Source organism: Nymphalis io, chromosome 2 (assembly GCF_905147045.1).
Source record: "Nymphalis io chromosome 2, ilAglIoxx1.1, whole genome shotgun sequence".
Taxonomy (NCBI): Eukaryota; Metazoa; Arthropoda; class Insecta; order Lepidoptera; family Nymphalidae; genus Nymphalis; species Nymphalis io.
Window position 1 is genome coordinate 9,493,842 of NC_065889.1, and position 18,018 is coordinate 9,511,859.

At 33.5% G+C, this 18,018-nt stretch overlaps 1 protein-coding gene across 1 annotated transcript; it reads left to right on the forward strand.

Moving 5' to 3' along the window:
* Positions 1–250: 250 nt before the first annotated feature.
* Positions 251–3,977, forward strand: LOC126773768 (SPRY domain-containing protein 7). Its single transcript, XM_050494912.1, has 4 exons — positions 251–481; positions 694–864; positions 1,307–1,636; positions 1,842–3,977. The coding sequence occupies exons 1-4, from the start codon at positions 379–381 to the stop codon at positions 1,937–1,939; spliced, it is 702 nt and encodes a 233-aa protein (XP_050350869.1). The 5' UTR covers positions 251–378; the 3' UTR covers positions 1,940–3,977.
* The last annotated feature ends 14,041 nt before the right edge of the window (positions 3,978–18,018 follow it).

Genomic DNA, 18,018 nt, shown 5'->3' on the forward strand with positions numbered 1-18,018 from the left:
ATACACCATACCACGTTAACTCTGCATTGAATAGTGGTGTACCTTAAAATGGCGTGGTAGGTGATCGAAATTAAAACTTAGCTTAAGAGTTATTTTTGTAAAATGATCTTCACTATCCGATGCTACCCCAAGATATTTAACATTTTAAATAAAAAAATAGCACATACGATACCTACCTTAAACTAAGAAATTTAAGAACGTTACTACTGTAATTTCTTTAGCAAGACTCAAATGTCATTTTGATTTATTAACACAAATGTCATACGAAAATGACGTCGTTGTAACTGTCTAAAGTAAATAGGTGTTTTAAAAATAAAACATATTGACTTTAAATAGCAATTTTGATTTCACTTAAAAAAGAATACTGAACTTAACAAAATGTTTTGTTGTTTTAAAAACTGCGTAAATGGATTTTCCTTAACCCCGAGCGTACCAATACGTGTGAAGAGTAATCCAGTCCAGTTAGATACTTTGCATATGGGTAATATGTAGTTTTTTTTATGGTATACGATAATAATCTACAAATATAATTAACATACCGTATTAAATAAAGTATTTATTTATTAAAGTTTATATTAAACTTCCACGTTATACCTCAAATGCGTGGGATGACATTTTGATAGTGTTTTAAGTTGGACTTAAGTTTATATTGTATTGCCAATTTTTAACCATTATATCATATTTCTTTTGTAGGACATGAGGTAGTAATAGTCAAAGGTGGCCAGCGTGTTTGTGGTTCTGGATGTGCTCTAGGAAATGCACCACTTGTACAAAACAAAGCTTATTTTGAAGTTAAACTTCAACAGGGAGGTGTGTGGGCTGTAGGCCTTGCAACAAGGGACGCCGACCTTAATAGAGTCCATGGTAAGAATATTTTATGATAAAAATGTTCTAAAACAATTAAGTATTGCATTATATTATTGCCAAAATAATCAAGAATTCTAAGTCACACACAATAGCTTTAAATGAGATTGATTCAGTTTAACCTAAGTCTCATTTTTCCTACCTCAGGATTGGACCACTTAACATTCTTTGGATGATCCATCTGTGGGTCATTGTCAACGTAACTGTAGGTTAAATGACTCATGACATAATTCAATCATTGCCAATGTTACTCAACAATAATATTAGCATTATTTGAAACATACATCCTCGTCCAAGTTTGAAGCACACTGTTGTAATTAGGTCAAATTTTGCAAATGTTTACAGAATAGCATTATATATATGTATTTACATTGATTAAAATTTCATAATGAATGTAGTTCATTTGCATTCATTAATTAATAAAATTTTCGTACAATTAAAGGTGGTGTCGACAAAGAATCCTGGTGCTTAAACAGCGATGGAACAGTACGACATGATAATGTTGAACTATATCACCTTAAACCAGGTGCAAGAGAATCTCCTACCTCAGAACTATTAGTTACAACGGGATCTACAAATGACAATGAAAACCAGGCAGAGAATGAAAAACCAGAGAGCGAAAAGAGTGAGGAGAGTGCTGCAGTAATGCCAGGAGAAGGAGATGTCATTGGTGTAGCATATGACCATGTGGAGCTAAACTTTTTTCTTAATGGTGTAAACTTGGAGATCCCTGTTAGAAACATTAAAGGCACACTGTACCCGGCACTTTATGGTAAGTAGAAATTGGCAATGTCTTTATTGTTGTTAATGTACATACATGTAAAATTATATAATATCTATGTATTTATGTATGAGGTAATTAATACAATTTTGGAACATTGAATTATTATTATTATTACTGTAGATTAAATATATGATTAAATTTTTTACTGCATTGTAATTTATGGTATTTATGTGTAAAACTATAACTTTTTCAGTGGATGACGGTGCCATTCTGGATATAATATTAGACAACTTCAGATACCCTCCGCCGTCAGGATATGCCAAAATAATGGTGGAACAGTCCCTTCTTTAACACAATATATAAAGTTAAGGAGTAATTGCTTGTGTGTGCATATGAACATTCATGTATTCTCACTCTAAATGTGATCATATAAATGTGTGCATAAACTCTTAATTAAGACTGTTGACTTGTATATTGTTTGACTTAACTTTTATTGTCTAAATCCTGTAAGTCTTCATATCCTTATAATTATTAAGATAAAATTATATAGGTGACACTCTTCGAGATAATTAAATATAAAACATGATAATGTGCTTTCATCTGTCATATGCTGTTCAACCAATAATCTGTGTGGAGTATTAGATGTCTAACTTATTATAATTATATAATGGTATATTATATTTTCCTAATAATTATAAAGTATTATTTTTGATATTACTACAAGGAGTTCACTCTGTCATTTACAATTTTTGTAGAAGTGAATCAAAATAATATTAATAAAATATGACATTACAAATGACTACAATATAATATACATGTATAGCTAACTTGGATCCTTATCTTGTGTGTAGCGAGTCAGATTGAAGACCCTATAGAGGAGTCATACTTACCTTTGTTTATAGGGGCCACAGATATGTGCTAGCCATGGTGTCGAAGGCAGCAAATAAAAAATATTTATATAGTGATTTTTTTTGCGCATATTTTACTTTTTTTTATTAACTTAATTATGGGTTCATAAAAAACTCTTTTGAATTTAAAATAATAATAATAGTAACACCAGGGCCAACCACAAAAGCCCGTCGGGTTGGATGAGGCCCACAGGCCGCAGGTTGAATACAGCTGCATTTGAGGCTACGGTTTATGTTGGACAGATAATAAATAAGCGTTGAACCTAGGGTGTATTTGAACAAGTCATTCACAACAATGATCACACTAAAGACTTAAAGAAAAGATGTGATAACTGATTCCTAAGTATAAGCTTATCTAATTGAATTTTTATTGTAATTAATTTGGTTATGTTAATAGCATATTATATATCTTAGTACATATAAATATAAATAATAGCTTGGCAAGGCACTGAATAACGTAAAACAGTCTCTAATCCAGTAAGTAATCCAAGCTGTTATGTTGAAAGATTAATATTTAGTTAATTTTTAAACTATAACCCAATGTTTGTTCATAAGTTTACTTGAATGATGTATATTTAATATTATCTTAATATGAATTATGAGAATTTGACTTTGTATGTAATTCAAAAAATGAATGTGCTTTTATTGTTTGGTTAAATTGTATTTATGTGCTATTGCAAGTGGTGTGACAGCGTGCCTCTGTGCTTCTAAATTATGGAATATCAATATTAATTGTAATGCAATACAGTAATATCATATATTTGTTTACATTATTTCTTAACCTATATTTTAGGTAATTTTTTTTTTTATTCATAATAAATGTAGGTTCAGGATTAACCTGTGTCTATTATTTGATTGTTATTATTTAAAGCTTTAAAATTTAAAGACATAAGTTTGAAACATATATAAATTATATTTTAAATAAAATAAAAACCGTATTCTTCATTGTTGTGGACCAAAAATATCAAGTCTTTCCACATAGGTATTAGATATGAGTATTACTTAAAAAAAGTTTCATAATAAACCAAAACCCTGTATCCTATTATATATATTTAATATCTCGTTGAACTAGATTGGCTATGTGATTTGAATCTCGGGTCCGGCTTATTAGGTTCTCTGTCAGGTATTCATTGGATTGCAGTTTTGTACTATGAGAGTGATTGCATTTGTGTGGCACTCACACCTGAACTATTATATCTTCTGAGTAGGATAGATTATGAAATTGGCCGCCATGATATTCGAACATAAATATTAATTATTTATATAGATAATTATGTTATCCTTATGTAGAAATTTGGGCTGATCGTTTAAAATAATATTATCTATTTTTTTTTTAAATATTTTATACCATTCCAATTATTGAAACACAATAAAAATAAAATGTATTCTCATTGTATATATTGTAACATTAATTTTAACTCTTAGTTATTTGAATTAATTCTTTTATCGTTTATATTTTTAGCATATAAAATATATCTATTTATTTAGATTTAGTTTTTTGCACATAAAAATGCAATATATTTATTGGCAGAATATTAATATGATCTCAATTCGGCATTATGTACATGCAAAATGTACATGTTTGATAGATAGTAAATTATATTGTATTTATTTATGTATTTACCCAGTAAAAAATTTTTGGATTTATATATTATGTTTAATAATGAATAATCAGATAGTTTTATTATGGCATCAAACACTTGACAAAAAATTGTTGTAAAATAAAATTATAATAAGTACTTGTTATTATAACATTAACTAAAAAATACCCCCGTGAAAGAATCAGAAAATAATTCCAATAAGATTTTTTTTTAATAAAGTGACTTGTAATTTTAGACAATGTTTTATTTTTGTAAGTCCTAGTAAAAAAAATAATTTCAATATTGTAAGTTAAATATGATATTTCATTTCATACACCAGGCAGTATAATATAGTTTGAGGTGTTTTTCGATCATAACTTATGCGTCAAAAATAAGAAACATGAAACGTATTGAAACTCAGAACAACAAATGAAATGAATTCTACCATCTAGAAAAGGAACACATAGGAATTAGATACATTGGATAATTTATACTAATATTATACATGAGAAAGAGACTGTCTCTGTACGTCTGCCTGTTATGCTTTCACGGCTAAACCACTTCAATTTGATGAAATTTGGTATGAAGTAAGGTTGAACCCCAAGGTTCATATAGAACTCTCCTACAATATATAATATAAAATGGAGGGATGTAGTCATCTTATATATAATGACAAGAGTCATTAAAGAAGTAACGACAACAAACATTTTAATAATATGATTATAATTTCTCGTCGCCGTCTTCCTTTACCTTGTAATATTTATGCAAAGGAACATATTCAAAAGGAAAAAAAAACAAACAAAGCCGTTAAACTATAAGAAATAATAATGACTTAAATACAACAGCAGCACGACATTGTTAAATACAAATGAGCTAAGATGTGGTTAGAATATTCGAATCATCACCGAAGTTCGTAGCTTCAATCCCAGGCATGCACCGCTTTTCATTTGCTTAATTCGTGTTTAAAATTAATTTCGTGCTCAGAGGTAAATAAAAAAGCGCAGAAAAATGAATATGGCGCATGCGTTGTGTACTAATACTCCAAACATAAACATAAGTCTACTTTACTTTTACATAATATAATATTGCTGGTGTATTTTTTATTTTAAAACGTTTTCGATCAAATTACAATACGAATGGTTAGACTATTTTCATGTATATATTCAGTATTCATTGGATAGAACAAAAAGTCGCTATTGGAAATCCAAATTGCAATATCGGGCAAATGGCGGCGTTATATTCACGGGCTGTTTAGCCGAATACGTTTTTGCTATTTTCAAGCATCATAGGTATAGGCTAAGCTATTGTTTCGTACGTATGTACAAGCGTATATTTTATTTTTATTATTTGTATTTAATAATTGCTAACGTTAGTGGGATCTAAATTTGTTGTTGAATTTTCATTGTATAGAAAGTAGCATACACACAGCTGCAATCATATTTAAAACTAAATATGATTACAACAGTGTATGGCGATTTTTCTCTCCTCCCCCACAAAAATGGGGGGGCTGTAGGCCAGTTGTGGGACATATACAAACTGTAACTTTACGTTTATATACATATTAACGCTTGCGGTGTAATATACGTAACAAATTGTTAAATATAGACATCTTGAAGAGTCCCGCGCTTTACATTAAGTATGCATGAGTTTTTATTATTAAATACGTAATTGTAGTGACTGCTCATGGTCCTTAACAAGTAAATAAAATATACATCAGTAACCGATTATTTTTGAATTACGAATAACGAGTCATTATATTTGTTTCTATACAAATAGTATATATATATATAAATTCGCATGGACTTTGATACATGCGAAACTTTTTTTTATAAAGGAAGTTTTTGAGTTACGTCTCGTAGACGATAAAAGCTACATTAGATAGGTATATGATTTATGTAAGTAATAATGATACAGAAGTATATAGACGCAAATTTATTGATGGTTATTCTTACGCAAGGAAAATGTTCCTAGCGGCAATCGTTTAATCATGCAAACCACGTAAATATTCGTATTTTAAGCTCTTCTCAGTAAACCATATAGCGTGTAATGTGTGACACTGTCGAGTAAGCACGTTATCGTGTCTGTTGCGAGCCCCATTACGGTCAAACGCGGCGTGGTCTAAAAGATACGTTGAGTGGCGGTTTTTCTGCGAGTACAAAGGAGATTGCAGCGTGCTCATGAAATAAATAATGCACCTAGTATAGAATACAGTGATTGAAGCGTTATGAGAGAAAACAAAAAGATATTTTAATTTAATTGACCTCAAGTTGTTCGCAAGAGCAGATCTATCTATTATCAAATCTTAGATTCATATATTCCATGCCATTTGTTATAATAGCTCTGCCATATTTTGCAGTGCAAACAATTCTTGATGAACATGTTTGTCTTAATTATTTATTTATTACGTAATTATTGCACACAATTTACAAACTATATATAAAAGAAGAACAGGTAGATCATAAAGTATCCAAAGCCTTATCACTTACAGTAATCTCTTCCAGACTATCTTTATTTATAATCTCATCTTTATTCATCTATCTTATACATCTTTAATATATTTATCCTTATTTCTAATACAATACCAAATATTTGACTTAACTATACTTTAACTAACTTATTAATGTAGATATAATAAAGGATATTAGGTATAAATATAAATTATATCACATTTTTTGAAATATTCAATATCAATGATATTTTTAAATTCCATAAGTTTTGATATTGGTAAAAATTCAAAGCATTATTTAAAAAAAACGGGCAGCGTTATTGTTAAATATTATTGAAGTAATTAGAAGCGCAAAGCGTAAAATTAATCTTAAGCTATAAAGAATTTTTGAATGTGAATATTATTTCATTGCTATTGATTTAAAACCCGTTGAATATATTGCATGTACATTATACGTATATCAGAGAACACTGGTTCTCTGATATACGTATAATGTAATGTAACGAATATGTAATGTAACGAATTCACTGGAATTCGTTCGAAATATGGAGAACTAAAATTAAATTCACGCGGTAAATGTATCAGTTTCCATTTTATTAGCATATTAAAAGTCCTCTATGATTAATGTTTTCAGGATATTGCATTTATCGCTGAACGTTTCAACGTTGTTCAGGTGATAGTTTCAATTTATATTCCATAAAGCTTTTGTTTAAATTTAAATTTGAATAAGGAAAACATTCAATACTTTGCCAATACATTAAGTACAGTTTTTTAAAAGAATTTTTGTTCTCTATTCCTTTATTTATGCTTATTTATATGTCATTAATATGTTTTTTTTCATTTAACGGAGAAGCATTTTTTTAAATGCTGAAACTTATTGTTAAGTGGAGATATTAAATAGAAGCCCTCTGTTATACTTACAATGAATAACTATTTAAAAGATTTAGGTATGTCTGTTTCTATTTGCAATGAAATTTGCATGTCTTTTTAAAATAATAAAAAAAATACAGAACAAATTTAAGGCAAGCGATAAGTTATTATAAGACCAAGTGCTGCTTCTGGGTTTTTTATATGTTTACCCTAGCCTAAATACTACACACTAGCCCGTTTTACATTTTATTGTTTTAGGTGGGCATACTGGTAAGCGGACCACCTAGTATGTGGTCACTACCGCCCATAGACATTGACATAGTAAGAATTTTAACAAGAGATGTAAGGAAACCCGAGATGGCCCAGTGGTAAGGACGCGTGAATCTTAACCGATGATCGTGTCTCTTGTTGTATTTACACTGGTTGGCACCTTTGATATTGGAACAAAACAATACTATTTGCTATTTGCTGCTACATGGCGGTTGAAAATGTGATGAGTGGGTGGTACCTACCTACCAAGACGGGCTTACTAGTAAGTAAAACCGAAGAAGAAGTACAAATATTACTGCAATGAAATGTTGTCAATCAATTTCCTAATTTCTGACCCAGCTAAATGTTTCTCATTACCAAACTTCTAATTTTCAATTTCATTATTAGAATGGTTGGTTATCGGACCAATCAATTCCGTGCGCCCGTTTCAATTCTATAAAATAGTTTTTGTCATCGTTCATAATAAACAAATAAATTTAAATATTATATTATAAAGCGACTTATCGCTTCAATCATTATTTTTAATGTTTTCTATATCATAGGTGTGACGAATATTTGATAATCTTTTTAAACTCGGATATAACTTTGTTGTGACGGATATATATATATATATATATTTGTCAATATTAAGCATTGTTTTTAATGAGCCGGTATGAAGTAGTGGTTAGAGTGATTTTAAGCAATAACCACTGAATTTTCATGTAAGGGTATACAATGTGTGGAAATTTGCATATTTCGGTCATGAAAATCTGCCACGTGTGTCCATGGTAACCTCTAAACCATCTTGTAAGTAGGAAAGGACAGTGGTGGGACATTTACAGCTACTTTACTTTTTTTACTTTTTTTACCGTGGAGTACCGGCTTAGAATAGTACTCCCCCAATCTCATCCCGTGGGTGTCGTAAGAGGCGACTGAGGGACGGGGAAAAGGGGGGATGGGCAGCAGCGTCCCCCCTCCCATAAACATCTTACCCCCTACTGCGCTCGCCAACACGCCTGCCCAGCGCGGCGAGTATGGGCAAACCCCTCCCTTAATGGCAGATGCGCCCAAAAAAAAGGCCCCCAGTTACTGGCAAGCCCGCTAGGCCCGACCAAGGTAGCGGTCGCGGTATCGGCAGGGCAGGGGGTGCTAAGAATCACCGGTTCACGGCAGGCTACCGTATAAAACGACTGAAAATGGCAACGTATAATGGACGCTCGATGAGGCTGGACCATCACCTCGCCGAATTAGAAGTAGAGTTAAGTCATATAAACTGGCATATACTGGGGTTATCTGAAGTCCGAAGAGAGGGGGAGGACACGATAACTCTAGAGTCCGGTAACTTACTCTATTTCCGCGAAGGTGATAACCTCTCCCAGGGTGGTGTCGGTTTTCTTGTCAAAAAGGATCTCATTAGCAGCATTGTGGAAATCAGTAGTGTGTCGAATCGGGTAGCGTACCTTGTCCTAAAACTTTCTGACAGGTACTCCCTGAAGGTTGTACAGGTATATGCGCCAACTTCGACATACTCTGATGATGTGGTCGAAGCGATGTACGAGGACATCGCAAAGGCCCTCAACGACACCTCGAGGGCCCACTACAATGTTGTTATGGGAGACTTTAATGCTAAAGTGGGAGTACAAGATAGCGGTGAATCGAAAGTCGGACCTTACGGCTTGGGCTGCAGAAATCACAGGGGGCAAATGCTGGTAAACTTTCTCGAAGCGCAGGGGCTTTTTTTGATGAATTCTTTCTTTCAAAAGAAGCCTCAGAGGAGGTGGACCTGGCGAAGCCCCGATAACGTGACAAGGAACGAGATAGACTTTATCATTTCGAATAAAAGGCACATATTTAGAGATGTTTCAGTGATCAACAGGTTTAATACCGGAAGTGATCACCGCTTGGTTCGAGGCACTCTAAATATCAACTTAAAAGCCGAAAGATCGAGAATGATGAGGTCTACTCTCCGACCAACAACGAGACAACGCACCAAAACTCTCTGCTGAGACACTCGAGCTCATGAGAAAACGACGAGAACTACCATCGTTTTTGTCAGATAAGGCCTTAAACCGAACAATAAAAACGCTGACGCGACGCGATCTCCGACGCTCCAATACCCGTGCCATCAAGGCTGCGATTGAGCAGAATCGGGGATCGAAAGTGTTCGCTCGCAAGTTTGGGACGCCGCGTCTGACAAAACTTAAAACTGAAAATGGTGGGGTCGTTACCTCTAGGCCTGAGATTATCGGAGAAGTAGAGAGGTTTTATGGGCAGTTGTTCTCTTCAAGATCGGATAAACCCGTGGGAATCAGTATTGATGACCAGCGCGCCCCTCTTATGCGCCATTACTCCGAGGAGCTCCCGGTCGTTGACCAAGGAGAGATTAGGGCGGCTCTAGAACAGCTTAAAAACAACAAAGCTCCGGGAGATGACGGAATCACAACAGAGTTGCTTAAGGCAGGCGGGACCACGGTCCTGAAAGAGCTAGCAAGCCTCTTTAATTCCGTCATCCAACATGGCAAGACCCCGGAAACGTGGAGCGGGAGTGAGGTGGTACTGTTTTTCAAGAAAGGTGATAAAACCCTCTTGAAAAACTACAGACCAATCTCCCTCCTGAGTCACGTGTATAAGCTGTTCTCAAGAGTCGTCACGAACCGTCTCGCCAGACGACTTGACGAGTTCCAGCCCCCAGAGCAAGCCGGCTTTCGATCAGGCTACAGCACCGTGGACCACATCCATACTGTTCGGCAGATTGTGCAGAAGACCGAAGAGTACAATCAGCCGCTGTGTATGGCATTTGTGGACTACGAGAAAGCCTTCGACTCCATCGAAACCTGGGCAGTGCTCGACTCATTGCAGAGATGTCATAGCGATTGGAGATATATCGAGGTACTGAGATGTCTGTACAACGCCGCTACAATGACTGTCCACATCCAGGACTGTAAGACGAAGGCGATCCAACTGCGCAGAGGGGTGAGACAGGGGGATGCAATATCCCCGAAACTGTTCACCAACGCGTTGGAAGACGTTTTCAAAACGCTGGATTGGACTAGGTATGGAGTCAATGTAAACGGCGAGTACATCTCACACCTTCGATTTGCCGACGATATCGTCATCATAGCAGAGTCGCTGGAACAACTCACCGAAATGCTGCGTAGCCTAGGCGAGTCTTCCCGGTGTGTCGGTCTCGGTATGAACTTGGACAAGACCAAGGTCATGTTCAATAGGCATGTCGTGCCGGGACCGATATACGTCAAGGGGAAACCTCTCGAAGTTGTTGTTGTTGTTGATTTACTTTTTTTAATGTAAAACTATTTACTTATACAATATGATAACAATATCCTGGGACATTATTCACACACGGCCATCTTTCAAATTAAGCACAGCTTGTAAGCTGAGATGGCCGATGGAAACCAGACAACTGATATACTACATATATTATTTACCTTTTTTTGTAAATACATGTTTATATAGATAATTACACGCAGACTCAGGACAAACAGACATGTTCATGCACAAAAATCGAACCCACAACCTTCGGCGTGAAAGGCAAGAAGTATCTACTAACCACGCCAACCGGCCCGTCTAATATCATAAGGTCTTTCTTCATAGTATTTACGGGTTCCAATAAATAAACAATTTAAATATTAATCAGGTGCACGCCACCGCGACTGCAACGGCGACAGGCCAATTAATATTCATTAAAACGGCGGCTAATGTAATTTTTCTGCGGCAGAATTAATTTCAAAGGCCCTGATATTTCTTTTGTTCTTCAGTGTAGCATTTTTCATTGTTATTTTAATGTTGGTAAGTCATTTCTGTATGATATGCTCGTAATAAGCAAAATGTTTTATTTGCTTATTCTTCTTCTCTACTTTTTCCTCTTTATCGAATGTAATTTGACACATTTTGTGATGATTTATTTACGGTTTTTATAGAACAAAATTTAATATTAAAACGTAAATAAATTGTTGTTTTTAGTTTCAATCGTACGTAACAATATTTTACACTTACACACAAATTCATTTAATGTAACTGTCAGAAGGTATTTTTTTAAAACATTTTCGTTTTAACTTTTGGCGTTTACTACATTTACTTTGAGCGAATCATATTATACGGGGTGAAATCTGAAATTTTACTGGCTGTAGGCGTGCTCTTAATTACTGTTCCGTCTTCTAAAGAAGATGTCATGAGGATTCCATTATTCGAGAGCGCTGCGAAACAAGTTTCTAAGCCTCGATCTTCTTTTGCAGTCAGTTTTGCCACCTTAGGAAGGATATGAAATGCTTGAAGCATTTTATTTATTTTTTGTGATGATACTGTTTGTATTTTATATAAGGGATTTTCAATGGTTAGTAAGGAGGTATCGTGGATCGTCACGGTAACATGCGCAAGGGTATTCCGATGTTTGGGGCGCACTCAGCACCTTGGACACCGGCGAGCCCCACATACTCCCCCACTGTTCCCGTGGGGGAAACGCGTAACGCGTTTTTCCAGCGATAAAAAAAGAGGTACCGTAGATGTAAAACCCTAAAATAGAACAGATTGCGAAAAATCAAAAATGGTATATTTTTAAAAATAATTACGGATTTATAATATTTTTAGTCAATGGTTTAACGGGTGCACATCGCGTCATGACCATCACCACCGTCACTCGAAAACTAGTCCAATGAAGTCCATTTGAAATTATCGGCTTAAAATTACTAATTTTCAAATGAAATAACGATACGAAATCAAATATAAATATTATAAAAATCTTTAATCGACTAATTGAATGGAGCTGCTTATATATAAAGTAAAGTATTTATAAATTATAAAGCTTATTAATGTACGTCGTCCAATATGTGACACACATGTGCATCAGGCTGTGAGTAGGACAGGGAGAGTACGGTAAGCAACTCGAAAAAAATAATTCGTTCATTATAGTCTTTATATCTATTGCCGAAGAACGTACCTAAAGTATATTATGAGGATGAGCGGCGCAGTATACGATGTTGGGGCTATCTGTTACCACATGAGTACACATTTATCACATTCTGACCACTGGCTGCTTCAACAAAGGCAAAGTACAGTAGAAATTGTTAAGTTTTTCTAATATGATATGTAGTCATTATTGAAATTTACGTTAATGCTAGTATATTACATACGTATGAGATTTGTTTTATGGTATTTTATTTATAAAATACCAATGATATTTTTAGTGAACGGAACTTTTTTACGGTGAAAAAAAAGCTATACGTATTAGGTTTCAAAATTCTTGTCTGATATTGTTTGATACGTTAATATTACTGCAAAAAACTTTTTCTTATGTATTTGTTTATAGCGATTACTTGAAAATTAAATAAACACGATGCTTGCTAAAATTTTAATCTTTAGTCTTTATTTTAAGATTCCCATGTTGTATCCGCTGGGCCATATCGGCAAATTGCAGTAAATTGTGTAAAATTATACTAATACAGCAAATTAGAAACGAGAAAAAGTTCACATATGACCAAAACGATAGGACAATGGCAATATTTGATTACTCAGTAATCGGTCTTCACAATGAAAAAATTCGTTAATTACCACTTAAATAGATATTACTATGTTATTAAGTTTGTTTATTTTACCAAAGTAATCTCGCAAGTTCATGTAAATGAAACCTACCTCGTAAAATCACCAGTATGTGGAACCTTTCGTTGGTGGTTTCTCCGAACCGATATGCCATAGGAACTTTCAAGAAAAGAGCCTACTTATTAGTAAAAGACCGGCAACGCACATGCAATCCCTAAGGTGTTGTAGATGTCTATGGGTGATGGGGGTCACTTTCCATCAGCCTCTTACACATTTGCCCACTCTTACTTAAAATAAATACAGTTTTTGTTAAAATGTTACAAATATATTTCCGGTAATATTTATGTTTATGTTTAGATATAAAATCTGTAAGTGTATAATTAAATAATAATAAGCACTATACATACGAAAATAAATTACATTTTAATAAACAATGTTGTCATAATAATGATTTGTTGAAAATAGATACCAATAGACCAAAAAACACAAAATGGTTTTCTTCTTGTAAAAATTGAGAGCAAATACTGTATTATCGAATGTGGGCATCGATATATGGATACACAGGGTGAAAGACAGCTGGTGTCCTCTTAATATTTTTCTTTACCACCGAGATCAAGCTGAATTATAAAAACTAATAAAAAGAAAATCTTGATGTTGCTTAAATTTTAATTGTAAGAATAAGTCTTTAATCTTAAGATTCGCATGATTTTTCCGCTGGGCCATATCGGCTCAAATAATAATTTATATCAATTCATTGTTCCTATCGTATATAATTAATTATTGACTCACAAATTAATTGATCGCTAATAGGTCTTTTTGTCTGCAAAATCATTCATCTTTTTAATTTAAGATTTACAAGACAATATTATAAACATATCTTACATTTTTTGCAAAGCCGTATCAAACTCATGTACTACATTTGTCTCAATCTCTAAAGTCTCGACGACAATTTCGAAATACGAATCGTCCTATGTTTTAATTTTCACTCTCGTAATAAATTCATTTCAGAGGCCGTATTATGCAAATACGTCTGATATCTCGAAATGTTTCCTTCAGAGGCGGTACTCTCGCGATCTCTTCAAGTCCTTTATTTCAGCAAATTGAATGAAAAACAGCGCCGTAAAAGGAGTTTCTCGTTGAAGTATTTATGGACGCCGTATTAGTTTAGGGTTTTCTCATTTTATAACTTATAGATAGACATACCTAATATTTTCTTATATGAATATTTTTACGACATTTTTACGTACGATGTACTTTCTTGCTCTAAATAATATTAATATAATTGAAAGGGTTTTTTTAATGAAATTTAATTAAATGTAGCATTAAAGATTTTTTTCTTGATTTATAACATTACATACATAATATTATATCAATATATGATTGTTATGTGATGTAAAGGATGAAAATTATTGAGAGGGAATGCAGTAGACACGCGGAAAATTGAAAAAGCTCTAGCGATCGTGACTTGTTTTAACTCAGATAAGGCGGATGGTTCACCGAAAGTATATACAAACTATGATTTAATCCTAATAAATGTAACAATTTATATTTTTTTTTAATACTCTAACGTAAAAATTAACGCGTTAATTAACTAATTGTTCTGAGTAATATTAAGCATTAAACTTGTTTTATAAAAATAATAACTCCAATTAAACATGTGAAGTGGGATGTTTCAAAATCATACCATTTTAGATTGGCAGGGAGCTCTTTAAATTATCCTTAATTATGAAATAAAATTTATCAAGCATCACACTATAAGCTACAGAAATACAGATGTCATTTTAAAAAAGACAAACTAAGATAAAACAATTCATGAATAAAATCAAATGAAATTAATGAAGTTGATTGTTAAAACTGGGAAAATACAATACAATACGATTCACGTTACACTCACCTATCTATATTATATAAACCACTACCTGACTACCTCTAACCGACTGACTCATCACGAGATGTCTGAAACTATAGGTCCGATTGAATAGAAATTTAGCATAGTCACTTCTTTCGCGTCGTAGATGCTCGGATTTTACGCAAATCCTATCCAAATTATTTTTCAATATCTGAAATTTGGAACATAAGTTATCAAAAAAGACGTCGGCACGGGCAGCTAGCTGTCTATATGCAACAAATTGGCTACCTACCTTCCTCTCAGATCGATTTTTAACATGATACCTGAATGATAGTATTAGTGCCCGTCATATTTCAGAGGTATGTACAGATATACCAGTGACAATTTTTTTAATAAATTATAATGAAGATTTAATAACTTTTTTTTCATTTTCGGCGAGTGCTCTGAGGAATTATTCTCTCTAATTCCTGCTTCCCCCTTCCTTCTTAAGTCCACGCGAGCTGGTTCTCGATGTCACCGCCTAACTGTGACATCAATTCCATCGCGAACAAAGAAATTTGGCAACTCCTTTCTTTGTCGCACTTCCAAAAAATGGAATTCCTTACCAGCTCACGTGTTCCCCTCCTCTTACAACCCGGGTTCCTTCAAATGAGGCGTGAAGAGGCATCTTGCGGGCCGGCAAGGCGAAGGCGGCTACTGCAGAACGTTTTTCCCGTCTGTACTGGCCGTCGTTGCATTTGGACTCTACTACCACTTACCATCAGGTGGAGTAGAGTCATTTGCCCCCCCGGCGAATATATATAAAAAAAAAATATGTTCATTGAAAACACAAAAATATATTAGTTTCCTGAACATTGTAATATATGTCAAGACTTGGTTTCGACATGCCATCTGCAGGCAGTAGACCAATTTGTCAAGGACTGATCTAAGTTTGTTTGGGGCGAGTAATCCCCGATCACTTCTCGCATCAGAACACTAACTTCGTTCGTGGAGGTTTATATTACAGTTGAGTGAATTTGTACATTTATTTGTATCGGAACCATTACTAATGGGTCTAGTACGTTTATATTAATTATTTATGACATGTTGAACTAAAACATTAACATGCGAAACCATTAAAATGGAAACATCAAAATTGACAGATGTAAATATTTTTTTTGTGCAACAAATACTAGTAACAATAAAATGTAATGACGTAACAGTGAAAATCAGAATACCGCCTCTATTTGATAAGTAAGTAGGGCAGTGATTCTCACCCTTTTTTTGTTGCGGCACACTTTTAACGATTACAAAATCGGCGGACAACAAAGAAAATATAAGTTTAAAAATTATTACCTATACACACTGCGTAAAATAGATTACGAACCCAATCAAATTTTATGGATTTAAATATATATATTCCTGTTAAAACAATTTTTCTTTTTAAATCATATTATTTAATAATAATAACATAATTATGTCTAAAATTTGGCGGCACACTTTTAGAATTTTGCGCTACACAAAAGTGCCGTGGCACAATGGTTGAGAATCACTGAAGTAGGGTGGGTGTATTTTATCTAGCGACTAGTGACCAAATCTCTTCTTGTCTCTATTACTGGTTCTTTTACTTATCATTAATAAAAAATTTTGTTGCTCACAATTTGAATAATAACAAATCAAATAATAAGTTCCTTACAAATGACAAAATAAGCTATATTTAAAACCTTTGTAACTGCAACTCGTAACAGGTTTTACAGGCTTAGTACGGATAACAGTAACTATATTAATCCGGTAACCTTAACGCCCAATGGAAATGTAAACTAAGTTGTTTCATGACATAATTTTGAGGTCTAAGAAAACATAAAAAGGAACTTTGGTACTAAATTGAATTCTCTTTGGAATTTGTTGCAGTAACGTAAAAGTAAAAGTAAAATGAAAAAAAAAACAGATTACTCAAAACATTTTTTTTTTGGTTAAAGTAAGTTATTATATTTAGGATTATTTTCCATAGTAAGGGAAACGGAGTAAGTTGATTCCGAGCAATAATTGTTTCGCCCAAACTCCGCCTGTTCCTTCCTATATCCAATTAACTTTGTACTGTAACGTTCAACTGAGATCCAAACAAATGATCATTCTTACCCGTAGCGAAACATTGCAACCGTTATATATGCGTGGATAATGTTCAATAAAGTATATACGTGGATTAATTACATATATACAGCATTTGTTTATATAAATAAAACATGCTTTAAATTTTGTATATGTTGACTTCAATTGTAGTCCGCAGTTTCAAATCTCAGAAAGCACCAGTAGTAAGTATGTGCGTTTAATAATTTAAAAAACATCACGAGGAAGTTTTTTGTATGTTTATATTTCGCTTCATGTGTACCCACCAAACCTCATTGGAGCAACGCGGTGGAATAAGCTCCAAACTTTTTTTCCTAAGAGAAGAGGATCCCAGCTGTGGGATACTTATCGAATGTTAGTTTTTGTACTATGTGTTTACATATGCTGGAAGAATTTCATATGTATATGAGCGTAGTGGAAATTTTAGTTTGACAATCTATAATTAAGTGTGATGCTCTTATATTTAATAAAGTATTTTGAATGTATTCAACATTAATTTTAAAATCGTTTATTATATGAATGAATACTATAAGTACAGATTAAAAATTGATTGTTGTTTCTACATTATTTTTTAGTTTTATCTGATATTATAATTTACAATCATATCAGGTATTATATATATGTTTGGGTAAGAATTATACAGTTATTATCTCTAAAGGTAATTGTATACGATAATGAAACATTTTGATTGAATACAATAACAAAATGGAGGGTTACTGGTGAGAATCCGTAACTTCACAATGTAGTTCGTAAAAAATATCCAAACACTACTTACGAACTATTTCCAAGACACCTAGGTATAATGAGATTACTCTCGACGCCTTTTTCAATGGCAGAGATAAACAATTGTTTGTTTTTATAAGAAATTA